Source organism: Chlorocebus sabaeus, chromosome 20, assembly GCF_047675955.1.
Source record: "Chlorocebus sabaeus isolate Y175 chromosome 20, mChlSab1.0.hap1, whole genome shotgun sequence".
Taxonomy (NCBI): Eukaryota; Metazoa; Chordata; class Mammalia; order Primates; family Cercopithecidae; genus Chlorocebus; species Chlorocebus sabaeus.
Genome location: NC_132923.1, coordinates 125,302,181 through 125,329,075, shown reverse-complemented (window position 1 = coordinate 125,329,075; position 26,895 = coordinate 125,302,181). Strand labels below are relative to the sequence as shown.

The window sequence follows — 26,895 nt, the reverse complement described above, 5'->3', positions numbered from 1 at the left end:
AGAGTGTGCATTACAGGCTAGTAGCTGCTGTGGGTTCCCTCCAAGGGTTTCTGACTTTCTGACCTGGTGCTCCAGAGACTTCCAGCAGATGATCCCAGAGTAACAGAGCCAGGAATCTGCAATGAACAGGGATATGTCAGCCAATTGGCATTCTTGGGCGTTAATGAACATGCGAATAGATCTGGGGTGAAAAGGTTCATGGAGCCTTCAGGAGGAAAGGAGTTGAAGACATCGCTAAGTTAAGATTATGATGATTATTTTTTAAGTACGCTCTCTGTTATCCAGGCTGGAGTGCAGTGCTATAATCACAGCTCACTGCAGCCTCAAATGCCTGGGCTCAAGCAATCCTCCCCCGTCAGCCTCCTGAGTAATTGGGACTACAGGTGCGCATGACCATGCCCCAGATACGTTTTTTACTTTTAGTAGGTCTTCCTGTGTTGCCCAGGCTGGTCTTGAACTCCTGGGCTCACACCATCTGCCTGCCTTGGCCTCCCAAAATGCTAGGATCACAGGTGTGAGCCACCACACCTGGCCAGATTATGATGATTTAACAGGAAGTCCTTATTTTATATAGCAAGCACCAACAAGTGAATGAAGTTAGAGCGAATGAGTGAATGAATTGGTAAATGTGTGAATTGGGGAATGGGGCTGAGGGACTTTGACAGTCAGTGCTTTGATTTGGCAGGGCCTGACCCCAAGTATGGACAAAGGGAAAGGTCCTTCTCTTGTCCTCATCCCCCCAATCTTGAAAGAATGTCCCCCACCCCAGGAAAAGCCGAGGAGCTGCCCTACTCGGCAGCAGAGTGCCCTGGGTCCAAGGAGCCTGGGGAGGGGCAGGGGGAGCGTTGGCTCTGGATTGGAGAGAGTCCTGGACGTCCTCCCTTCCTGAGGGGACATGGAGAACTGGCAGCTGAGCCCAGGCCTGCGGGAATGGGGCGGCTGCCACTGCTACCCCTGCTCAGAAGTTACTCTGGTGCTCAGCCAGTGCACTTGGAGGTGATTGTTTCTGGAAAAGGAAGCTTCTGCCTTCCCTGCCACCACCTTGCCTGGGACAGCACTTGAATAGGAATCAATTTGCATCATTCCTGCTGTCACCAACCTAAAAGAATAAGTAGCTTAAGTAGCTTATTTCTCCCTCTGCAGACCTACTCTCAAAGCATTCCCAGGCTTCACCTCCTCCAGCTGCTTCCCCCGTCCTGGAGTAATGAGGGGCCCAGAATATCCTTGGCTCAGGTTGGGTAGAGAGACTGACTCCCTGAGCTTTGCCCTCTCACTGCCTGCCCCACCCTCATCCCATTCTGCAGGACCCTCCGGTCATGGGGTGCCTCTGGCTTCTGGCTGTGGCATGGACTGGAACCCAGGAGGCTGAAAGCGGATGGAAGTTGCTGCTTCAGGACCCCAGGGAACCTACAATGCTTTTGACCTTCTCAACTGGTTACCCAGCCCTAAATTTCCCCATCTTCTGTCCTGTGTCACACTCCTGTGTCCTGGCCCTCTAGGGACTCCAAATGGTAGAACTGGGAGGTGCCTGAAAGCTCAAGTCCAGCCCTCCCATTTGACAGAAGGGTAAACTGAGGCCCAGGAGAAGGAAAGGCTTGCCCAAGTTCAAATAGGAGACAGGGCCCCGTTATCATGGAAGAACTGGTGCATGGGTAGGGGCGTTCCCATTAGACTTTGGATAACACTCCACCATTGAGCAGGGTGGGGGCGTGAGGGAAACAGTCTGGGATTTTTTAGCCCAGGTAGCTTTGCTGGGTCTCTCCTGGCCTTTGGGGCTGGGAGCAGCAGTTCTTAGTTCCTGGGGCCCTGAGCCTCCCAAGCATTTTATGAGAAAGGCAACAGAGTTGGAGGGGGGCAGTGCTTGAGGGGCCGCTCTCCATCCCCAGCCCTCTGCCTCGGCGGCTGAGCACCAACCCCCGACTCCTGTCTCCGTAGGCAGCTGCATCATTGTGGAAGGGGTGCTGAGGCTGAGGCCAGTGTCAGACTCCCTCCACCCCAGAGCAAGGGCCTCTGTGCTGGCCTCAGGGGCTGAGGGGTACTGAGCTCATCTCCTGGATGGACACCTGCTCCCCACTATCCATGCCTGAGCTGTCACTCAGGAAGGGAGCCAGGAAGCCTTCCCTGGAGCCACTGACCTGTGTGGGCACCGAAGATGAGATTCCACCTGGGCACCCGTGATGGGGAACTTGAAGGTCAGTCCCTCATGTCTCTAACTTCCTCCCTTCCCTGGGAACCCACAGTCCAGCCAGCGCTGTACCTAACCTGTGACCAGAATGGCTGAGGGCAGATGCTGTGTGTGTGTGTGTGTGTGTGTGTGTGTGTGTGTGTGTGTGTGTATGCACACACACCGAAGTGGGAGTTGGGAGGACTGATTCTAGGACCCTAAGATTTTCAAACATGTAAGACTCAAAATCTACGACAGTGAGAAGGGTACTGAGCTCATCAAAAATCAGGTTCAAATAAGTCCCTTCACTTCCTTAGCCTCAGTTTTCTTGTCTGCAAATTGGAAATAATTCCTAGGAGGAGAAAACCTATGCAAAATTGATCTGCAAACTGGAAGTTGCTGCATGGATGCAGCACGATTCAGTCCCACCACCACCCCTGCAATGAGAGGATTGAGGATGGGTAGAGAAAGGGCTCTGGCTCAGGAACACAGGGCAGTCTCCGCCATCTCCTCGCTGTGCCCCTTTCATCTGCTGCTGGTCTCCTCAGCCCTTCACAGGCCCAGGAAGCAGGGGATGGGGGAGCCCCAAGTTCTCAGAGGGAAAGATATTTGCTCTAAGGTTCTCTCCTCCTTCCCAGGCAGTGAGGCTGTGGGTACAGCCCTCTCCCAGAGCTCCATCCCGAGCGCCTTATGGTGGCGCCTCAGCAGGTTTGAGCACATTTAGCTTCTGATGTATCTTCCAGCTTCGCTTTGGGTGCTATGGGGCAAAGAAGAGTTTTGCAACATCTCGGGACCCACAAATTGTGCTCTGGGTGTGCTGGGGCTGCGGGAGGGATTGCAGTCTCCCAAGCCTTCCCCAGAGCTAGGAACGGGCAGGTGACCACCTTGCTGTGTCCCAGCAAAGCTGATGGCACCCAGTACATGGCTATTGGCTATTCAGCTCTTCTTGCCACTTGGCCAGGCTCCTGTGCCTGCTCCCCTCCAAAGACAGCAGGACCCCTGCATGCTGCCCCCTCCAGTTATTCTGCAGAGAGGTGAAGGGAAGCCTCTCACAGCACCCAGCTCCCCTTGCTCTGCCTCCCCCAACTGGGTGGTGACTGAGAATCAGAGGCAGAGGATTTAGAGAACGTCTCCTCCCGCTCTCTAAACGACCTATCCAGAGATGTTAAGTGGCTTGTTCTAGGTCACACCGTAGGCCAGTGGCCAGGCAGATTCCAACCCCAAGTCCTTGGGGCCACTTCTGCTGCTCCAGGCACAGATCCCCTGCTTCCTCCACCTCCCTTGCCTCCAAGCTTGAACTTGCAGCAAGATCCCAAGATGAGATGCTGGGGGAATTGTTTTACATATTTGTTAATCACGTCTCAGAATGAAAAGGGCCCTGAGCTCATCAGCCAGGAAGAAATCCAATTTGACTTTTATGGCCATAGTTATTGGTCATATATCGTTGGGATCTTTTTCTTTTTTATTAACCCAGCAGTTTAGGGGCTGGGGTGCTGGACTGGCTGCTGGGCCCAGAGGTTCCTCTGTACTTGGCAACTGTGGTCTCCAGCCTCACACACCCAGGACTGGGGACTGAGGGTGGGAGAGATGTGGGGGGCAGGGGTGGTCTGGACGGGTTGGCCAAGGCCTGCAGTGAGGGTTTCCAAGAACCTGCTGACCCATCAGGCCAGGGGCATCTGGGAACCTGGTCATATTTCACAGGTTCTGTAAGCATTGCTGGGGTTTTTGTTTGTTTTTGTTTTCATTTTTTTTCTTTTTTTGAGACAGAGTCTCACTCTGTTGCCCAGGCTAGAGTACAGTGGCGCGATCTTGGCTTACTGCAAGCTCCACCTCCCAGGTTCACGCCATTCTCCTGTCTCAGCCTCCTGAGTAGTTGGGACTACAGGCCCCTGCCACCACACCTGGCTATTTTTTCTTTTCTTCTTCTTCTTCTTTTTTTTTTTTTTTTTTTTTTTTTTTTTTTTTTTTTTTTTTTGGTATTTTTAGTAGAGACACAGTTTCACCATGTTAGCCAGGATGGTCTCGATCTCCTGACCTCGTGATCCGCCCGCCTCGGTCTCCCAAAATGCTGGGATTACAGACGTGAGCCACTGCGCCCAGCCTGTTTTCAATTCTATTTTGAGACAGAGTTTCGCTCTTGTTGCCCAAGCTGGAGTGCAATGGCGCAATCTTGGCTCACTACAACCTCTACCTCCCAGGTTCAAGCAATTCTCCTGCCTCAGCCTTCCAAGTAGCTGGGATTACAGGCGCCTGCCACCACGCCTGGCTAATTTTTTGTATTTTTAGTAGACACGGGGTTTCACCGTGTTGGCCAGGCTGATCTCGAACTCCTGACCTCAGGTGATCTGCCCGCCTTGGCCCCCCAAAGTGCTGGGATTACAGGCATGAGCCACCGTGCCTGGCCGTATTGCTGGTTTTGTTAAGCTTTCATTGTCTTTTCCTCAGTGGTGCCAAGGCTGCTTTGTGGGCTGCAGGATCCAGCGCTGATGGGTCTTGGAGGTGAGGCCTGAGTTGTGCAGGCAGGAGCAGGAGGTGACCTGAGAGCGTTAGTTGGTGGAATTCCTTTCGGCATCAGGGCACGGTGGCTAAAAGGATGGGCTCTGATATTGCCTCCAGAGGCTCCGATCCAGCCCAGCTCTACAAGCAGGCTTGTAGGGCAGGGGTTGGATCAGACGTGATATAAATAAATAAAACAGCTCCCGTGTGCCAGACACACAGTAGTGCTTAGTGGATGGTAAACTCCCCACCCAGTCCGCTTGTAAGGGGCCTGGCAGACAGTAAGCCCTTGGACTTGTATTTCCTTTTACTGTCTAGCCCTACCAAGAAGAGCCGTTTGGCAGATCTGGGTGTGCTGTTTGTATCCCCCTGTGTGGCCGGCCCAAATGCCATCGTTTCTTCCCTCCCCATGGCTAGAGGAAAAGACTCCCTGAGGAGTGAGTCTTGGCTAGAGACACAACAGCCTGAGTCCATTCCCTGAACTTCCAGGGACACATGTGAGTCACAGTGGAGGGGTGCGGGGAGGCGAAAGGCTGGATCAGTTGCTGGAGGGAGCCACTGGGAACAGGGGAGGATGACCAGGGTAGCAAGGGTTTTCCAAGAATGCTTCTGGACCACCTGTATCAGAATCACCTGGGGAGGTGGTTTAAATACAGACTCCAGGTTGGGCACGGTGACTGATACCTACTGTAATTCCAACACTTTGGGAGAATGGGGCAGAAAGATCGCTTGAGTTTGAGATCAGCCTGGGCAACCTAGCAAAACCCCATCTTTACAAAAAATTTAAAACAGAAAACAAAAACAGCCAGGTGTGGTGGCATGCACCTGTAGTCTCAGCTACGTGGGAGGCTGAGGTGGGAGGACCACTTGGGTCTGGGAGGTCGAGGCTGCAGTGAACCGTGATAGTGTCACTGCACTCCAGCCTGGGCGACAGAGTGAGACCCCATCTCAAAACAAACAAAACAAAACCCAGATTCCCCACCTCCTCAGAATCTGACCTGGTGTCACCCTAGAATTTGCACTTTAACAAGTGTGCCTAGTGACTCTCACATTAAAGTCCAAGGATCTTTGGGGCAGAGAATAAAGGAGTCCACTCCAGTTGACTTGTGGACCTGCCTACAGCAGGGGCCAGACCTGGGCTCTGGCTGGCTAAGAAGTTAATCATCATACTAGCTGCTCTGGTTCAGCAGGGGAGCAGTATCGCCACCCCCATTTTACAGATTTCCCTCTTGGTGTTAGGGGGTCCAGTTCTGTCCCACTGAGCTCACTAGAGAGGGGACACAGAACAGGGAAAGTAATAGTGGCTGTTGTGCCCATGAACGTTAGATCCCTCCAGTGTTGGCTGGGATGTTTCCTCAGGTAATATATTGACCCAGGCAAAGCTTGTTTGCCTGATAAATACTGAGCCGTTGGGTTTACGAATCAGCGCCCACAGTTTCCTCACCAGCTGTCAGCCCCGGGAGGCCAGTCATCCTTCATCCACTCCATCTGTGCAGCCGGACCTTCTCTGAGAAATGGGGGGCTTGGACAGGCTTGCCACAGAGCCCCCACCCAACACAATCTTTCTCTCTCTCTCTCTCTCTCTCTCTCTCACACACACACACACACACACACACACACACACACACACACACAGAATCATGTTTGGCCAAATATCTGGGTACCCCATAGCCCAGTCTAGTTGATACATAGAATTGACCATCACACCCATGACCCATTGAAGGGAAGGCCAAGCTTCTGAGGTTGGTGGGAGACTTCCTTTACATCATGCCCTGAGTTGCCACCTATTGAAAGCAGAATTACTAGACCCCAAGTGATTTCCAGTCTTATGGGGATGGTGCAAGCTTGCTAATGCTAAAAGGCAATGGGTTTCTTCCACGAGTACTGACATCTCAGCTTTCACAGAGCTCATAGGCTACCTGGTATGGCCCAAAAAGCCTGGGCTTTAGGATCAATAGACCTGAGGTTCAAACTCCAGTTCTGCCCCTTAGTAGCTGTGTGACCACCAGGGAGTCACTTAACCTCTTGATTCTGATTTTGCTTCTGTAAAAAGTGGATGCTTATAATGCCTTCCCTAGCGTCCTTGCAGGGCTGATGTGAGGATGACAGAGGATGGATAAGGAGTACTGGGCACATGGTAGATGCAGAGTTAATTATGATGATGGTCTTAATGGGTGTCAGAGTTTCTTCATTGAACTAGCTAGACTTTTGACTTCACTCCATGTGTGTGATTTTGCCCCAGTTTCACCACCACATCTCCAGTGCCTCTCCAGCCTCCTGGCCTAGGTGGAGTATCCAGGTCTCGGGGGAAGGTTTGGGATTCTGATGACTGGCACATAGCCGGGGCATCCAGAGAGCGAGAGATTCTCAGAAGATGGAGTATCAGGACTTAGGACAATGATGCCTGGGAGGCACCAAGGCCTCCTCTTTTCTTTCCTCCCTTCTCTGGAGCTGCTCAACTCAAAATAACTCATTTTGAGCCTCTGCCCAAATCTCTCAACCCAAGGGTGAGAGAATCAAAGACCTCAAGATGTTCAAGGACCAGAGCTAAACCGGGGAAGGCAAAACACCCTGAGCCAGGAAGAAAAAGCTCATTAGCTCCTAATTGCCGTTAAATTGTATATACATATACGTATTTTAAGTCAAATCTGCATGTCTAATGTGATTTTTTGATTACATTTTAATAGTCTGGCTGGGATGGGGGAATGGAGAAGGAAGGGTTCTGTCAACCTTTGCCAGAGCAGGGAAGTTATAAACAGGAACACAGGGAGATTCTGGCATGGGTTCACATCCGTGGGAACTCCACTTGCTCTGGAGAAGAGTGAGGCCTGGCAGGGGGCTGGGAGTGTTTTTGAGGCAACACCACCTCCCACAAAAGCCCCATTCTGTCCAAATGGGGAAGTCCATCTGGCCTGTGACTTGAAGACTGGCTTTTCTCTTCAACTTCAAAAATTGCTCTCCCAGCTGGGCGTGGTGGTTCACGCCTGTAATCTCAACACTTTGGGAGGCCAAGGCGGGCAGATCGCTTGAGGTCAGGAGTTTGAGACCAGCCTGGCCAACATGGTGAAACCCCATCTCTACTAAACAATACAAAAATTAGCCAGGCGTGGTGGCACAGGCCTGTAGTCCCAGCTACTCGTGAGGCTGAAACAGGAGAGTCGCTTGAACCTGGGAGGCGGAGGCTGCAGTGAGCCGAGATTGCACCACTGCACTCCAGCCTGGGCGACAGAGCAAGACTCTGTCTCAAAAAACAAAACACAACAAAACCAAAAATAGCTCTCCTATTTTGGCACACAAACCATCTCCCCCCAGGTCTGGTTGTTCCCTGGGGCTGCCAAAAACTGCCCCCAGAATCTGGGGATGGAGTAGAATGAAAACTTCATCCAGGAGTCCTGGTCCTGCCACTGATAAGATGACCTTGGGCCAGTCCCTTCTCCTTGACTTGACCTTGGGTCTCAGTTTCCCCATATGTAAAATGAAGACGTTAGACAAGGTATACTCTGAGTTCTCTTCTGGGTCCAGTGGGCCATTATCTACTTCCTGCACTTTGAACGATCCCTCCACACTCACTCACCCATAGGGCATTTGCCAACTTCCCCTGTCCAAGGTCCTTCTGCTCTCTCACTGGGCTGTCTCCTGCTACAACCTACGCCAACTCTCCTTGGTCTCTCTCCTCGGAGGACAGAGCCCTCCTCCCCTGCCTATTATAGTAATTCCTCAAAGAGTTGAAGGCTGTTAGCAAAATCCCTTCCCCACACATACACACATATTCTATTTTTAAATAACATTTATTTCTGATTCTAAAACTAAGGACGTACCTGATCATTGCGGAAAAATTAGAAAGAGACAAGTACAAAGGAGAAAATAAAAATCACCCACAACCCTCCCTAACAGGCTACTGCTATTAATGGGTTTTTAAATGCATATATATGTGGGTTTTTGTTTTTTTTTTTTTTTTCTGTTAAAAACTTGGGATTTGACTGCAGATATGGCTTTGGATTTCCACAAGCCTGGGCTTGAAAGTGGGTGAGTTCTTCCCTTTCGAGGCTCCCTAGGGCCTGTTGTTCTCTTTTAAGCAGCTGCCCCAGTTGCCTTTCCCAAGAGGAGGACGATCGGTTTCGTGGATGTGTGTCCACCTTGATTCGTGGGCCCCAGCGAGGCCCGGAGTTTAAATTTTGACTGCCTCTGAGTGTGCCTGTATGTGAGTGACAGAGACAGAGACAGAGGCAGAGAGAAAGGGCATTGGTCACTGAGAAGGAGAACATTCCCAGGACCCAGAAAGGCCTGATCACAGCCCCCACTCTACCCCACCGCACTCTACCCCAACAGCCATAGTCCTCCTAGTCCTACTCCGGGCTTTGTCTGAATCAGTGACAGCTACTGCAGGAATCACCTTAGTTCCTTTCCATGCAGCAGCTGGAGCTCCTTGCTAAGCTAATCAATCCCCATCATTTGAGAAAGGAAAACAAATTTACAATTTGCTGCCCATCCTACCGGCTGTGGAGGGGCCTGCGGAGGGAGGTGCTGGCTGAGGCATTGGTGTTCCACCCCTACCAGCCCGGCCTCAGTTTGGTGCGAGGGACTCTCAGATAGCTCCTGCCCTACTCAGGCTGCAAACTGGGAGGTGGGATGGCCTAGCTGTCTGGGGTTTCTTGGAGACCCCAGGGGTGGCACAGCTGGAAGGACCTGGGCTTTTACCATCCCGCTTTGAGATCGGGGAGACAGGGCCCCAAGAGGGGTGGGACATACCCAGGGCCACCCAGAAAGCTGGTGGCTGGACCAGGCCTGGTGACACATGAGTTGACCACCAGTCTTGTGTGATTCCCTTGTGGCACTTTTCATTTTGGGGAGGACTGAGAAGGCAGGTACGGTGGGGAGGGTGCATGGTAGACCAAGGATTCATCAAATCCACTTCCGGCCTTGTCCATTTCACACTCTTCCAGATCCTTCCCAACCCGGAGGAAGCTATATCCCCTGCCTATGCTTGTGTGGCTTGGGGTCTGACTGCCCTTTCTGTCCAGGGAAAAGTTCTTTTTTAAAAAAATTAATTAAAAAAAAATTTTTTCCATAGGTTATTAGGGTACAGGTGGTACTTGTTTACATAAGTTCTTTAGTGGTGATTTGTGAGATTCTGGTGCATCCATCACCAGAGCAGTATACACTGTACCCTATTTATGGTCTTTTATCCCTTGCCCCCCCAACCCTTCCCAAGTCCCCGAAATCCATTGTATCATTCTTATGCATTTGCGTCCTCATAGCTTAGCTCCCACGTATCATTGAGAACATACGATGCTTGGTTTTCCATTTCTGAGTTATTTCACTTAGAATAATAGTCTCCAATCTCATCCAGGTCGCTATGAATGCTGTTAATTCATTTGTTCAGGGGAAAGTTCTATTGAATACCTAACCCAAGTTCATTGGACACTCCTTTTCCTTCTTTCTCTCCACAAATATCTGACTGCCCCCCTCCCCAAGGGTGTTTTAGGCCACGAGAAGCCAGCAGGGGATATGACAGCCAAGTAAGTCCCTGCTCCTTTAAAGCTCGCATCTACCCGCCTGTGGGACTCTCACTGGGAGGTGGAGTGGCTGGGCCCAATTTTCTGGTCACTTAAATCCAGTAAATGCTGTCTGTAGGGCATGGAGCCACACATACAGAACAAGGCTTCACTGCAATTGTTCCAGTTGCTATTGCTATGTAACAAAACATCCCAGAGTGCAGAGATGTATAACAACTATCGTGCATTCTGCAGGTCAGGACAGGAGAGAATGGCTGAGCTCTACTCTGTGGTATCTGGGCCTCGGCTGGAAAGACTTGAAGGTTAGAGGTTACTCAATGACCGGGGGCTGGAATTGTCTGCAGCATCGGCGCTCACATGCTCACATCACATGGTGGTTGACACTGGCTGTCAACTTGGTTGTCAGCAGGAAGTCCTACGAGTGATCTCTCTGCAGGGGTTCGTTTGGACGTTCTGTTAGCACCGTGGCTGATCCCAAGGATGAGTGTCGGAAGAGAGCCAGGAGGAAGCTGCATCTTCCTTTATTTCCTAATGCCTGCGTTCCTTCCCCTTGAATCTGGGTGGGCTGGTGACTTTGGCAGCCTTGCCTGCTTGATGGGTGGAGTGTCAAAGTCACATCATGAGATAAGCAAGTGAGATGGCAGATATTGTTGCAGCCATCTTTGGAAAACACAGCCCGCTACATGTATCTGTTAGGGGTTCCAGCCTTTGGAGGGAAGTAGCGATCATTTCCCAACCACTTATACCTACCAGGCACCGTACTCAGTCTGTTGTGTACGCCATCTTTCTGACAATTTCTGTGGTGAGTACTGTTATACCCGTTCTGCAGATGGGGAGACTGAAGCTCAGCAAGGTTACACTGCCTGCCCTAAATCTTACAATTGGGATTTGCACCCAAGTCTGTCTGCCTCCAAAGCCATAGCTCTTAACATGCTGCTACACTGCCTCTCCCTCCCTTCCCCACAGTAATTTTTACCAGGCAAAATCTAGTAAGGATGGCGAGAAACTTAGACAGGAAGCTGGGGGAGGTTCAGATCTGGGAAGGCTTCTTGGAAGAGGTAACGCTTGAGCAAGGCCTTGCATGATGAATTCAACGTGGACTCCTAGGGGAAGGGGGTGGCATTCCTGGTGGAATAGCAATGGGATCAAGGGGCCTTCAGATCACCCAGGGAGTGTTGCTGTGACCCAGAACCCTGGCCTTTGACCCCCTACAACACCAACACACTGTACTGTACTCCCCACAAGGCAGGCTGAGGCACAGGCAGGATGGATGGATTTAGTTCCCAGAAAACTGCAAACATGACCCCTCCCCTCTCCACCTTATTCCCATCAGCTTTCTTCTTCTGAGGCCAAGAATCAGGCAGAGGCTCCCACACTCCTCACCTCCACATGCAGACTTGGTTTTTCCCTTTGGAGATGGGGTGAGTCTGAGCTGCCTCCAGTGCGAATACAAATTGGGTCTCAGAGCAGTTACCATCCCCTTGGCAAGCTGGCAGGCTCGTGTTAGGGCGTTGCAAATGGGAAGTTTAATTATCTCATTGATAGGAATCTTGCATATTGCAGGAGTAATTCCCGCCCCTTCCAGGCCTCTGTCTTACAAGTCTTCTGCTGCCTGTCCCTCACATCCTCAGTCACTCTTCCTGTTTCTTCTTTTGTTTCCCTATTTGCATCTCAGTCTCTCCCCCATCTCTGACCATTCCACTCTCCCCTCTGTCTCTCTCCTCTTTTCCTCTGTCTCTGTCTCTGTTACCCTCCTTCTGTCACCTCCTCTTGCTTACTTTCTCTGGACTGACGGCAGCCTCTCTTCCTGGACAGATCATCTAATTGAAATGGAGCACTCCAGAGAATGTTAATAGGAAAGGCAGCATTAATTAGCTAGCGCTAGCATAATTAGCTTCCTCCTCTCACTGCCTAGCATCTAACTGGATAATGAGTCTCTCTCTGTCCAGAGGGCAGGCAGGACAAGGGGGACAGGCCATGTCGGGGATGCCGGAAAGCCTCCTCTCTTTGGGCCACCCCGCTGGAGTCCTCGGGTTGCCCAGCCCTGCCCTCTTCTGCCAGGCCCTCCTGCTGCTGCGCTCAAGTCTCTGGGAGGCAGATGCCCGGCCCCTGCCCATGCCCAAAGGTTTGATGTTGCTAGAGTTGCATATTAAGTGGCCTGAGCCTGACAAACAGTGGCTGCAGCTGCAGCACCCCATAGAGGGGGTGGGAAGCTACTGAGGGTTCTCCAAGAGTGCTGTGACAGGCACCTAGCCCTGGCACAGTTCCTGGGTAATGGCTGAGCATGTTACAGTCCCCAGCGGGGAGCAAGGAAATCTGCTTATGTGACGGAAAACTAACGTACTACACAGGCTGCAGAGTACTTCCACCTTTGACTCCACAGTCGTACGAGAGGCAGCAATGGCCACTTCTATTTTATAGATGAGGACTCTGAAGTTCAGGGAGGCTCACTGCCTTGCTGATACTCAGACTGCCAGGACCCAAATCAGGGTCTGCCTGATTCCAAAGATCATGCTCTTTCCCTTGCACCCTGATACCTCCTAGAGGTACTTTACAGCTGTTCATTAAATAAGAGTGGTTGCAGTGGAGTCACATCTTACATTGGGCCTGAGTTCTAAAGTCAGAGGATGCAGCAAACATTAGAAAATTGTGTGGTCAATTTTTTTTAAAAATCCTTCCTCCCAGGAGAAACATCTTTTCTGTTTGCAATTGTTCTGCGATTTTCCTTTTTTCTGTGGCCTTGAAAGCCAAGACCCAAAAGGGAGAGGTGACGGGCAAATAACAGGAATTTGCTTTGTGTTTTTCGCAGGTGGTAAAATTCAGTTGTCTTGATACATGCTTGATGCAATTCCATTGCAGTATTAGTATTTGGTTATGAGTGGACGGGGTTGGTACCTAGGACTGGGCGAACTGCACCACAGGGCACCTTCCCCTCCCTGTCTCTCTAGCCTGCTGACCCTCTCCCTCTCCTGCAGGCTATGGACATGGAGGATGACCCCTTGCTGCAGGATGTGTGGCTAGAGGGGCAGGAGGAAGAAGAAGCAACGGGTGAAGCCTTTCCAGGGGCCCAGAAGCCAGGGCCCCAACTTGGGGCAGGAGGGCAGTGTTGCTGGCGGCACTGGCCCCTGCCTTCCCGGCCCCCAGCCTCAGGCTTCTGGAGTACCCTGGGCTGGGCCTTCACCAATCCCTGCTGTGCTGGGTTGGTGCTCTTCCTGGGCTGCAGCATTCCCATGGCCCTGTCAGCCTTCATGTTCCTTTACTACCCACCGCTGGACATTGACATCTCCTACAACGCCTTTGAAATCCGCAACCATGAGGCCTCTCAGCGTTTCGATGCTCTCACCCTGGCGCTCAAGTCCCAGTTTGGATCCTGGGGGCGGAACCGGCGTGACTTAGCCGACTTCACCTCCGAGACGCTTCAGCGCCTTATCTCAGAGCAGCTGCAGCAGCTGCATCTCGGCAACCACTCGCGGCAAGCCTCCCGAGCCCCGCGTGTCATCCCTGCGGCCTCACTCCGCGGCCCAGGCCTGTCCCGGGACACTTCAGCGGCCCAAAAGCCCACAGCCAATCGGAGCGGGCGACTTAGGCGTGAGATTCCGCCCCTGGAGGATCTGGCAGCCAACCAGAGTGAAGACCCACGAAACCAGCGGCTGAGCAAGAATGGGTGGCACCCACCCAGCATCCCACCCCCCGTGGCAGCTGCGGCCAATCAGAGCCGTGCCCGCCGAGGCACCTCCCGCTGGGACTACTCACATGCGTATGTGAGTGCTAACACCCAGACGCACGCGCACTGGCGCATCGAGCTCATCTTCCTGGCGCGCGGGGACGCGGAGCGCAACATTTTCACCAGTGAGCGGCTGGTCACGATCCATGAGATCGAGCGCAAGATCATGGACCACCCAGGCTTCCGGGAGTTCTGCTGGAAGCCCCACGAGGTGCTCAAGGACCTGTCGCTGGGTTCCTACTCCTACTGCTCGCCTCCCAGCTCGCTCATGACCTACTTTTTTCCCACCGAGAGGGGCGGCAAGATCTACTATGACGGCATGGGCCAGGACCTGGCGGACATCCGGGGTGAGCCGCCAGGATGCTGGGGTGGGGCGTAGGTCCTGGTTTTATACAGCTCTTTATGGAGATTTGACCCAGGCCCAGTCAGTCTGGAGCTGAGTCCTGGGCATAGCCGGAGGGCAAGGTGAAAAGGACTGGGCTGAGGTGCGAGGTGAGCGTGAGAGGGAACCGAAGAGGGAAGCTTGGATGCAAATCCGGGTGAAGGATGGTGGGGGTTCTGCTGTGGTCAGAGGTAGAGAAAGCGTGGAGTGGGGCTCGGGTGTGAGGCTGGTTAGAGAAAGGCCAGGATGTGGTTATAGAGAACCAGGAATCTGGCCAGAGGAAGACAGGAGAAAGATTGGGGTTCAAGAAGACTGAGGTAGGGTTCGTTTTAGGTAAATTAGGAATGGCGCTTGAGGAAGGGTGGGGCAGGTTCAGAGAGAGGTTGTGGGACCTGGGGTGGAGTTTTGGTGGATGTGGACGGGGGAATCCTGGGAGCCAGGGCTACAATGAGACTGGATGACCTTGAGGGAGGGTTGGTGGGAGTTGACCGGCTGAACTCTTGAGGCCCCCACCGCTGTCCTCGCAGGCTCCCTGGAGCTGGCCATGACTCACCCTGAGTTCTACTGGTATGTGGATGAGGGCCTTTCTGCAGACAATCTGAAGAGCTCTCTCCTGCGCAGTGAGATCCTGTTTGGAGCACCCCTGCCCAACTACTACTCAGTAGATGACCGCTGGGAGGAACAACGGGCTAAGTTTCAGAGCTTTGTGGTCACCTACGTGGCCATGCTGGCCAAGCAGTCTACCAGGTAGGAAGTCCAGCTACATCCTGTGTGTGCATACCCATGTGTGTCCCAGGAAAGGCCTGCATTAGGACAGGACATTGATTTCCAATTGTCTCTTACTCTTAAACACCATACCTCTTTCCCTATTATCTTTTCCTTTGGACGTCTTTCTTTCCAAATCAAGGCAGAACCAAGTACATCCTTCCAGTCACTCTGACAAATAGAAGTCCCCTTTGCTTGATCAGTGCTATGGTTAGTGAACATGACAGCTTTGGGCCAGGTAGGAAATCTCAGACTCTGCCCTGGAGGTTTTGGGTATTGATTTTCTCCTGAGATGGTGCTCGAGGTCTTTCTGGAAAGAGTATTGGCCAGGGAATAAGGAGTTCCTCACTGTATTAGTCAGGGTTCTCAAGAGAGATGGAACCAGTAGGATAGATAGAGAGAGGGATATGTGAGAGGGGATTTATTAGGGGAATTGCCTCATGCAGTTATGGAGGCTAAGTCCCATGACACACCATCTGCAAGCTGGAGACCTTTGGATGCTGGTACTCTGGCTCAGTCCAAATTTGAAGGCCTCAGAACTAGGGAAACTAATGGTGTAATTCTTGGTTTGAGACCAAAGGCCTGAGGACCCTAGGGACTGCTGGCGTAAGTCCTGGAGTCCGAAGGCCAGAGAGCCTGGAGTTTTGACGTGCAGGGACAGGAGAAGAGTGTCCCCGCTCCAGTGGGGAAAGAGAGAGAGAGAGGAAATCACCTTTCTGCCCTTTTTGTTCTGTCCTGGGCCCCAGCCAATTGGACGGTGCCCACCCTGGCCACTGACACGTATGCCAGTCTCCTCTGGGAAAACCCACACAGACACACCCAGAGGCAATGCTTTATGAGTTCTCTCCATATTCCTTAATCCAATCACAATGACACCTAAAATTAACCACACTTCCTGCCTCTAATACCCAGGGAGGTAATGGACAAGTCACTTCACTTCTCTGGGTGTCAGTGTTCCTATCGTTAAAATGGATAACATGATTCTGGCTGCCCTCTGGAGTCACTAAGAAGAGATGAGCTAACAGATGTGATGGTGCTTTGGGGTGGAAGGTGCTTTGGGATGGAGTGCCCCAGAGTACAACTGGGTCCCTCCCCACCAGAACAGAGCAGCAGTCCTTCTGGGCAATAACTGCAGTGCTTTCCCAGTCCCCACCCTGATAAACCAGTCCCGGGCACAGGAGGAATCCTTCTGCCCAAAATACCCTCATTCCTTCCACTGCTCATCCTTTATATTGAGCAACTGCTAGAATAATCAGAGCTAATGTTTATTGAGCACTTACTCCGTGCCACACACTGTTCAAAACCCTTTATATATACCAGCTCATTTAATTCTCACACCAACCCAATGAGGTGGGTGCTGTTATGATGATCTCCATTTTATAGTTGAGGAAACTGAGACACAGCAATTAGGTAAGTCATCCACAATTTTAAAGCTCATCAGTAGTGGAATGAGATTAAAATCCCGACCTCACCCTTTGTGTTTTTGTGCCAGTTACTGCACTGGGAGCCTTCTCCCTGACTTACTTCTTTGTCAGGCAAGCTCCTATTCATCTATTAAGATCCAACTTGGGCAACATTGGCCAAAGGCTGGACTAAATGCCCATTACCTGCTATGGTTTGGATATGCTTTGTCCCCCCCTAAAACTCAGTGTAGCTGTGTTGAGAGGTGGGGCCTAGTGGAAGATGTTTGGGTCATGGGGGTGGATCCCTCATAAATAGATGAATGCCATCTTGTGGGAGTGAGCTAGTTCTCACTCGAGGGAACGGATTAGTTCCCAAGAGAGCGGGTTGTTATAAAGTGAGGTTCCTCCTCTTGTTTGGTCTCTTTTGCCTGTTCCCCCTTTGACCTTCCTCTGTATTACGATGCAGCACAAAAGCCTTCACCAGAAGCCAATGCCATGCCATTGAACTTCCCAGCCTGCAGAACAATGAACTAAATAAACCTCTTTTCTTTGTAAATTACCCAGTCTCAGGTATTCTGTTATAGCAACATAAATCAGACTGAGATGCACCCTGTTTCCATAGTCCCCTTTCTTCTCCCTAAGGGAGGCAAGAAAGAGTATACACAGACTTTGGAGTCAGATAATATCTTGGGTCCTGTCCCAGTTATTCAAATTATTGTGAGTTCTAGCGAGCTATTTCACCCCTCTGAGCTACAATTTTATCACAGTGCTTCTCACTCTGTCTTTTAATTGTAACTCACAGTGCATTCCTCCAATCAACAACATCAGCATCACCTGGGGCTTGTTAGAAATGCAGAATCTCAAGTTCTCTCCCAGGCCTGCAGTATTTTCAGGTGATTTGTTTGCATATTTAAGTTTGAGAGAGGTCTGGTTTAATTATCCGTCTCTATAGAATGTGAGTTTATTGAAGACTGGGATTGTTTCTGGTTCAGTTTCTATGGGCCGAGCCCCAGCACAAGGCCAGGTACACCTTAGTAAGGATTTGTTAGGGGAGTGAATGAATAAATGAATGGAGATGCCTCAAGGAAAGGTACTTGGCTGCATTGGAAAACTGAGAGGTGCTGACTATAGAAGGACGTTCATGGTTTTAGATACCAGGTGTTAACTCTGCCCAGATGTTTAGCTGCTGAGGCGAATCCCCTGCCCTTAGGGAAGAAGCCACTCTTTTCTGTTTTCTCCCATTAGAGCATCACAGCAGTGGTGACAATCCTGTAGACTTGACTTTAGTGCTTTTGGGTGAACAAAATTCTTAAAATTACTCTATTATTGGTTACCCAAGAGATGGTAACATGTACCTTGACTTAGAATAATATAAATGATCACTTTTATTGCTTTTAATACTGGAATCTTAGAATGTGTTCACTGCATTTATTGAGCTTCAATTTTTTGCATTTATGTTGCATGCATTTTAATTCTTAATGCTTAAACCTCATAAGACTGTTCTTTTATATTTATCCACATATTTACCTTTTCTGTTGGTGTTCATTACTTTGTATAATTTCATGTTTCCCTCTGGGATCATTTTCCTTGTGTCTAAAGAACTCTAGCATTTCTTTCAGTACAGGTTTGCTGGTGATAGATTCTCTGTTTTGTTTGCCTAGTAGACATCTTTATTTTACTTTCATTTTTGAAGCATATTTTTGCTGGTATAGAATTACAAATTGGCAGTTATTTTCTTTTAATACTTTACCTGAAGATGTCACTCCATTGTCTTCTGACTTCCATCATTTCTGTAGAAAAGTAGGCTGTAAATCTTTTTTGTTGCTCCATTAAAAATTCCCTTTTTTCTGCTTTTGAAATTTCTTTGTCTTTGTTTTCACCAGTCTTACTGTGACGTATCTTGGTGTGTTTTCTTTGTGTTTGTTCTGTTTGGGAACACAGAGCTTCGTGAAGCTGTAGGTTGATGACCATAATCAGTTTTAAGAATGTTCTAGCTATTATCTCTTCAGATTTGCTTCTATCTTGTTCTCTGTTTCCTCTTTTTTGTACTCTGATTACACAAATGTTAGATCTTTTCACTGAGCCCCATATGTTTTCAATGCTTTTTTTCTGGGTTTTATTTTTTTATGTTTCTTTCTATGCTTTGGTTTAGATATTCTAGTTCACTGATCCTGCTTTCTATTTATTGTCTCTAGTGTGCCATTTAATGTCTATTGAGTTTTTAATGTTATTGTTCTGTTTTTCCTTTTTGGGAATTTCCATTTGAATATGTTATAGATCTAAATCACTGGTGCAATTATTTTATTCATCATTTAGTTTATTTTGTCCACATTTTCCTCTCTGTTCTTAAACACATTAATTATAGTGTTTTAAAGTTCTTACCAACTTTTAATATATGGTTAACCTGCAGATTTGTTTCTGTAGTCTGTTCTTTCACTTGGTTTAGGATCATGTGTTCCTGCCTGTGGGTATACCTGGTGATTTTAATTTTTTTATTTTTATCTTTTTGAGACAAGGTGTCACTCAGTCATTAAGGCTGAAGTGCTGTGGCATGATCATAGCTCACTGCAGCCTGAAACTCCTGGGCTCAGGTAATCCTCCCATCTCAGCCTCCTGAGTAACTAGGTCTACAGGCATGTGCCACCATGCCCAGCTAGTTTTTTTGTTTTTGTTTTTGTTTTGAGACAGCGTTTGACTGTGTTGCCCAGACTGGTCTCAAACTCCTGGCCTCAAGTGGTCCTCCCACCTTGGCCTCTCAGAGTGTAACTTTTATTAAGTGATGAACATTATGTGAAAAACACACACACACAGAGGTCCATATGATGTTATTTCCTCCAGAGAGAATTTTTCCTTCACTTCAGAAGGCACATAGAGTCGTGGCTGATCACCTTAAGCAGGCAGTGACCACACTGAGAGTTGAGGATGGTTTGCAATCCTGGAAAGTCTAGGTCTACCTCTAGTTTGCCCTAGATTCTCTAAGATTTTTAACTGAGAGCTTGGTGTATTCTGCAGAGTCCTTTGCCTGGATAGGTTCCAAACTCTATTCTTTTATCTCTCAAAGCTGCTAAAAAATCAGAACAAAGACAAAAATTCCACTCGCTTTTTCCGAGGCTTTCTGCTTAGGATTTTTGGCTTCAGGCCCCACACAGCCCCAGTCTCCTGCAGAAGTGCTGAGGGAAAACCTGGCCATGTGTTCTGCTGATCTGCAAGTGTCTGCCCAAAGCTCTGCTAGCTTATCTGACTCCCAGCCAAGTTTTTCAGCCTTCTGCCCATGTTTAGAATCAGCAAATGCCTCCAGGGTAAAAATGGCTGTAGAAGGGCAGCTTACCTTTCCTAGGTTCTTTCCTTTCTGGAGTCTTAGCCCTCTAGTTCTGATTACTTCAGCAACTCTCTACTGTCATCACAGATAGTTTCTGAATTTTAGTGGACATTTTAGTAGTTTTAGGTAAGGATACTGGTCTTCCATGAGCTATTTCTTTCAACTTGAGAGTAAAAGTATGGGCCTATGTCTTTTTATAATCAGCATCTAGCACAGGACCAAGAATCTAGAAGATACTCTATAAATGCTTTTCAAATTAGTGTGTGAATGAATAAATGATTGATTTTCTACTCTAATGGAAGGATAGTTAACCTATTTAATTCAACAAAGTAGATAATCCAGAGATCCTTTAAACTTGGCTTTTGAAAGTCCTGTTTACATTTTTAACAGCTTTATTGAGGCATAATTGACATACAACCAACTGCACATACTTTACAATTTGATTAGTTTTGACATGTGTGTATACACTGGGAAACCTCCACCACCATCAAGACTGAACGCTAGCAGGGTACCATAGTTCATGCCTATATTCCCAGCTACTTGGAAGGCTGAGGCAGGAGGATCCTTGAGGCCAGGAGTTTAAGACCAGCTGGGAAAACAGCAAGACCCTGTCTCTAAAAACACACAAAAATTAGCCTGTAGTCCTTGCTACTTTGGAGGCTGAGGTGGGAGGATCCCTTGAGCCAAGGAGTTCGAGGCTGCAGTGGACTATGATTGTGCTGCCTCACTGTAGCCTGGGTGGCAGAGCAAGACTCTGTCTCTTAAAAAAAAAAAAGAATTGTCAAATTTGTTGGTATAAAATGATTTATAATATTTCCCTATTATCTTTTTAATGGTTATAGAAATTGTAGTGATGTTACCTTCTGTGTGTCTTCTATTTTTTTTTTCATGATCAGTCTGGCTAGAAGCTTATCAATTTTGTTGATCTCAAATAACTAGTTTTTGGTTTCATTGATTTTCTTTTCTAAGAATTAGATTTATTTATTTTTATTTTTTATTTTCGTGAGCACATAGTAGGTGTATATATTTATGGGGTACATGAGATGTTTTGAAAGAGGCATGCAATGTGAGGTAAGCACATCAGTGGAGAATGGGCTCTCCATCCCCTCAAGCATTTATCCTTCAAGTTACAAACTCTTATTTTAAAATGTACAATTAACTTATTATTGACTGTAGTTACCCTATTGTGCTACCCATTTCATTGATTTTTCTCCATTGCTTTTCTGTTTTCTATTTCCTTGATTTCTGCTCTGAGCTTTATGATTTTTTTTCTTTGGATTATGTTACATTTCATTTTCTATTGTACTACTTTCTTAAAGTAGAAGCTAAGGCCATTGATTTGAAACTTCTTTCCTAATAGAGGTGTTTAATGCTATAAAATTCCCCTTAAGTACGACTATTTTAGCACATTTCAAAATTTGGATATGTTATTTTCATTTCATTCAGTTCAAAATACTTTCTATTTTTCCTTTTGATCTCTTCTTTGACCCATGTATAATTTAAAAGTGTCTTATTTAGTTTTCAAATATTTGGGAATTTTTCAGGCTTTTTGTTGCTGATTTTTAGTTTAATTTCATGATGGTTAGAGAACATACTTTGTGTGATGTAAGTTCTTTTAAATTTATTGAGTCTTGTTTTATGGTCCAGTACATGGTCTTTCTTGCTGAATGTTCCCTGTATACTTGGAAAAAAAAATTCTGTTTTTGCGTGAAACGTTCTATAAGTCTTAATTAAATCAAGTTCATTGATTGTGTTGTTCATGGTCTTCTATATCCTTACTGATTTTCTGTCTAATTTTTCTACCAATACTGAGAGAGAGATTGAAACATCTATTTACAATCGGGGAGTTGTCTATTTCTTTTTTCAGTTCTGTTAGTTTTTACTTCATGTATTTTAAAGCTCTGTTATTAGCTATAAAAACATTTAGGATTGTAGTTTTGATGATCATTTTGAAATTATCTTCTTTGCCCCTAGTTATATTCTTTCCTCTGAAATTTACTTCATTTTTTATTAATATGACGAATCCAGCTTATTTTTTGATTCATGTTAGCATGGTATATCATTTTCTATCCCTTTGCTTTTATCCTATTTGTGTCTTTATATTTAAACTGGGTTTCTTGTAGTCAGCTAGGTCTTGACTTTTTTAAAGGTCTCTGGGTGGCTCACGCCTGTAATCCCAGCACTTTGGAAGGCCGAGGCAGGTGGATCATGAGGTCAGAAGATCGAGATCAACCTGGCTAATGGTGAAACCCATCTCTACTAAAAAATACAAATGATTAGCCTGGCGTAGTGACGGACGCCTGTAGTCCCAGCTACTCGGCAGCTGAGGCAGGAGAATGGCGTGAACCCGGGAGGCGGAGCTTGCAGTGAGCTGAGATCGCACCCTGCACTCCAGCCTGGGCAACAGAGAGACTCCGTCTCGATCAATCAATCAATCAATCAATAAATATCTCTGATACTTTCTGCCTTTTACTTGGGGTGTTTAAGCCATTTACAGTTAATGCAATTATTAATATGGTTAGACTTAAGTATATTTTGTTCTATTTGTCCCATATGCTCTTTGTTTCCCCTTTCCTATATTTTGCCTCTTTTGAAGTAATTGAATGTTTTTTATGATTCTATTTTATCTCCTTTGTTGGCTTTTATGCTGTAACTCTTTTAGTAGTTGCTTTAGCGTTTATAGTATACATCTTTAAATTATCACAGTGTATCTTCAAATGATATATCATTTCATATGTAGTATAAGAGCTTTATAACAATATACTACTATTTCTTCCCTCCTAGCCTTTATGTTATTGTGGTTATGCATTTTATTTTAATGTATATTATAAACCCCACACTACATTATTTTTGTTTAAACTGTCAATTATCTTTTAAAGATATTTAAATAAATAATAAGAAAATTTTATGTATTTATTTATGTCATTACCGTTTTCATTGCTTTTTGTTTCTTTGTGTAGATCCATATTTCCATATTTCCATCTGTTACCATTTTCCTTCTTCCTAAGGACTTCCTTTAACATCTCTCTTAGGCTTAGCAGAGTGGCTAACACCTGTAATCCCACTTTGGGAGGCCAAAGTGGGAAGATTGCTTGAGGCCAGGGGTTCAAGACCAGCCTGGGCAACATAATGAGACCCGATCTGTATTAGTTCCTTTTCACACTGCTGATAAAGACATACCTGAAACTGGGAGAAAAAAAAAGAGATTAACTGGACTTACAGTTCCACATGGCTGGGGAGGACTCAGAATTATGGCAGGAGGCAAATGGCACTTCTTAGATGGTGACAGTAAGAGAAAATGAGGAAAAAGCAAGAGCAGAAACACCTGATAAACCCATCAGATCTCGTGAGACTTATTCACTACCATGAGAATAGCACAGTAAAGACCAGTCCCCATGATTCAATTACCTCCTCTTGGGTCCCCCCAACAACACATGGGAATTCTGGGAGATGCAATTCAAGTTGAGATTTAGGTGGGGACACAGACATATCATTCCACCTGGGCCCTCCAAATCTCATGTCCTCACATTTTAAAATCAATCGTGCCTTCCCAACATTCTCCAAAGTCTTAACTCATTTCAGCATTAACCCAAAAGTCCACAGTCCAAAGTCTCATCTGAGACAAGGCAAGTCCCTTCTGCCTATAAGCCTGTAAAATCAAAAGCAAGCTAGTTACTTCCTAGATACAATGGGAGTACAGGTAGTGGGTAAATACAACCATTCCAAATGGGAGACATTGGCCAAAACAAAGGGGTTACAGGGCCCATGCAAGTCTGAAATCCAGTGGGGCAGTCAAATTTTAAAGCTCCAAAATGATCTCCATTGACTCCAGGTCTCACATCCTCACATCCAGGTCACGCTGATGCAATAGGTGGGTTTCCATGGTCTTGGGCAGCTCTGCCTCTGTGACTGTGCAGGGTACAGCCTCCCTCCTGGGTGCTTTCATGGGCTGGCATTGAGTGTCTGTGGCTCTTCCAGACACACAGTGCAAGCTGTCAGTGGATCTACAATTCTGGGGTCTGGAGGACAGTGGCCCTCTTCTCACAGCTCCACTAGGCAGTGGCCCAGTAGGGACTCGTTGTGAGGGCTCCGACCCCACATTTCCCTTCCATACTCCCCTAGCAGAGGTTCTCCATCAGGGCTCCACCCCTGCAGCAAACTTTTATCTGGGCATCCAGGCGTTTCCATATATCTTCTGAAATGTAGGTGGAGGTTCCCAAATCTCAATTCTTGACTTCTTTGCACCCACAGGCTCAACACCACATGGAAGCTGCCAAAGCTTGGGGCTTCCACTCTCTGAAGCCACAGCCTGAGCTGTACATTGGTCCCTTTCAGCCACAGCTGGAGTGGCTGGAACACAGGTCACCAAGTCCCTAGGCTGCACACAGCATGGGGACCCTGCGCCTGGCCCAGGAAGCCACTTCTTCCTCCTGGGCCTTCAGGCCTGTGATGGGAGGGGCTGCCATGAAATTCTCCATGTCAGAGAATGTTAATCCCCATGGTCTTGGGGATTAACATTAGACTCCTTGCTACTTATGCAAATTTCTGCAGCTGGCTTGAATTTCTACCCAGAAAATGGGTTTTTCTTTTCTATTGCATAGTCAGGCTGCACATTTTCCAAACTTTTGTCCTCTGCTTCCCTTATAAAACTGAATGCCTTTAACAAAACCCACGTCACATCTCGAATGCTTTGCTGCTTAGAAATTTCTTCTGCCAGATACCCTAAATCATCTCTCTCAAGTTCAAAGTTCCACAGATCTCTAGGGCAGGGGTAAAATGCCACCAGTCACTTTGCTAAAACATAACAAGAGTCACCTTTGCTCCAGTTCCCAACAAATTCCTCCTCTCCATCTGTGACCACCTCAGCCTGAATTTTATTGTCCATATCGCTATCAGCATTTTGCACAAAGCCATTCAACAAGTCTCTAGGAAGTTCCAAACTTTCCTACATTTTCCTGTCTTCTTCTGAGCCCTTCAAACTGTTCCAATCTCTGCCTGTTGCCCAGTTCCAAAGTTGCTTCCACATTTTCAGGTATCTTTTCAGCAGAGCCCCACTCTGCTGGTACCAATTTACTGTATTAGTCTGTTTTCACACTGCTGATAAAGACATAACTGAAACTGAGATCAAAAAGAGGTTTAATTGGACTTACAGTTCCACATGGCTGGGGAGGACTCAGTATCATGGCAGGAGGCAAAAGGCACTTCTTACATGGGGACAGCAAGAGAAAATGAGGAAAAAGCAAAAGCAGAAACCCCTGATAAACCCATCAGATCTCGTGAGACTCACTCACTATCATGAGAATAGCATGGAAAAACCAGCCCCCATGATTCAATTACCTCCCCCGGGTCCCTCCCACAACACTTGGGAATTCTGGGAGATACAATTCAAGTTGAGATTTGGGTGGGGACACAGCTAAACCCTATCACCATCTCTACTAAAAAATAAAAAATTGGCCAGGCATGGTGGCATGCATCTGTAGTCTAGCTGCTCAGGAGGCTTAGGTGGAAGGATTGTTTGAGACCAGGAGTTAGAGGCTATAGTGAGCTATGATCATGCCATTGCACTCCAGCCTGGGTGACAAAGTGAGACCCTGACTCAAAAAAAATTAAAAAATCTCTTTTAGTGCAGGTATACTGGAGATGAATTATTTCAGTTTTTGTCTATCTAAAAAAAGTGTTATATTTTGCCTTTGTTTTTGAAATGTATTTTTGCTGGGTATAGAATCCTGGGCTGACTTTTTTCCCACTATCTGCAAAGGATGTTGCTCCCCTGCCTTCTCACGTGCCCTGTTCTTAATGGGAAGTCTGCTGTCAGCCTTGTCTTTGTGCCTCCGTGTTTTTTTCTCAGGCTGCTTTTTAAGATTTTATTTTGGTCACTATTTTTGAGCAGTTTGGTTATGATGTGCATTGTAGTTTTTTTTGTGCTTGGGGTTCATTGCTGAAGCTTCTTGTGTCAGTGGGTTTATAGTTTTCATCAAGTTTGGAAAATTTTCAGCCTCCTTTGGGGAGTCCACTAACCCATGGCTGCACTGAGGACTAGAAACTCTCAAAGCACTAAGCCAGGGTAAGCACAGGACTCATTTTGTTTCTCATCTCTCAGGGATCATCCTTGGTTGCCTTGTTTCATGCATTTTCTCACATTTTTGTTCCAGTGAGAAGATAAATATGGACTCCATCTTGTTACTCCATCTTGGCCAGAAGCAGATGTCACTTATGTTTATATTTTAAGACACAGTTTGACCAGCCTGGTTATGTTATTTTTTTTTTTAATTAAAAATAACTTGTGTTAAGCACACATTGAATAGCAGTGTAAAACTGAATATCCAGCAGCCAGTTTGAATTTAGAACTTGGCCATAGATGTGGAGAATTGGAAGATGACATAGAGCTGATTATAATTGATCATGATCTGCGTAGAGCAGTGGTTCTCAACCTTGACCCTACATTTGAATCACCTGAGAGAGTTAAAGAGCACTGATGATTCAGACCCACCCCAGCAGTTCTGGTCTAGTTTGTCTGAAGCCTGGCCTGGACATCAGGATAATTGGAAGCCCCCAGGTGATTTTGATGTCCAGCGGAGGTACAGAGTCACAGGTGAAGTGGACAGCTCCTGATCCTCCTCCACGTGTTCACAGCCATCTCTAATCCTCTTCCTGTCGTTCTTCTCTCCACGTCCTCCTTTCCCCCAGCAAAGTCCAGGTTCTCTATGGGGGGACAGACCTGTTTGACTATGAAGTGCGCAGGACGTTCAACAATGACATGCTCCTGGCCTTCATCAGCAGCAGCTGCATTGCTGCCCTGGTCTACGTCCTCACCTCCTGCTCAGGTAGGGCTTCTCTCAAGCCAGCCCCCTTCTCCCCTCCCAGGGTGCTCCTGTCTGCCCAGAGCCCGCCTTCTCAAGAATGCTGCAATACTCTTGAACCGAGCATGTCAGAGCTGAGGACACAGGGATATGCAAATAAATCATCTTTCAACCCCAAGCACGCAGACTGAGGCCTGGAGGCAGGTTGGGCTGTACCAGCCTGGGTCACACCCTCTACCCTGGGCCCCTGCGCAGTTGGACCTTTTGCCTGTTGACCATCTGTCTCCTGTTGATAGCCTTGTGTTGGGGAGCCTGGGGTATTGTAT

General features: G+C 47.6%; 1 protein-coding gene across 2 annotated transcripts in view; it reads left to right on the top strand.

Moving 5' to 3' along the window:
* Positions 1–26,895, top strand: part of DISP3 (dispatched RND transporter family member 3) — a 59,560-nt gene that overhangs the window by 7,478 nt on the left and 25,187 nt on the right. For both annotated transcript variants that reach the window (XM_007980568.3, XM_007980570.3), the window contains exons 2-4: positions 13,152–14,247; positions 14,810–15,029; positions 26,457–26,593. In XM_007980568.3, the coding sequence (XP_007978759.3) occupies positions 13,152–14,247; positions 14,810–15,029; positions 26,457–26,593 (1,453 nt within the window). The remainder of the gene's footprint in view (positions 1–13,151; positions 14,248–14,809; positions 15,030–26,456; positions 26,594–26,895) is intronic.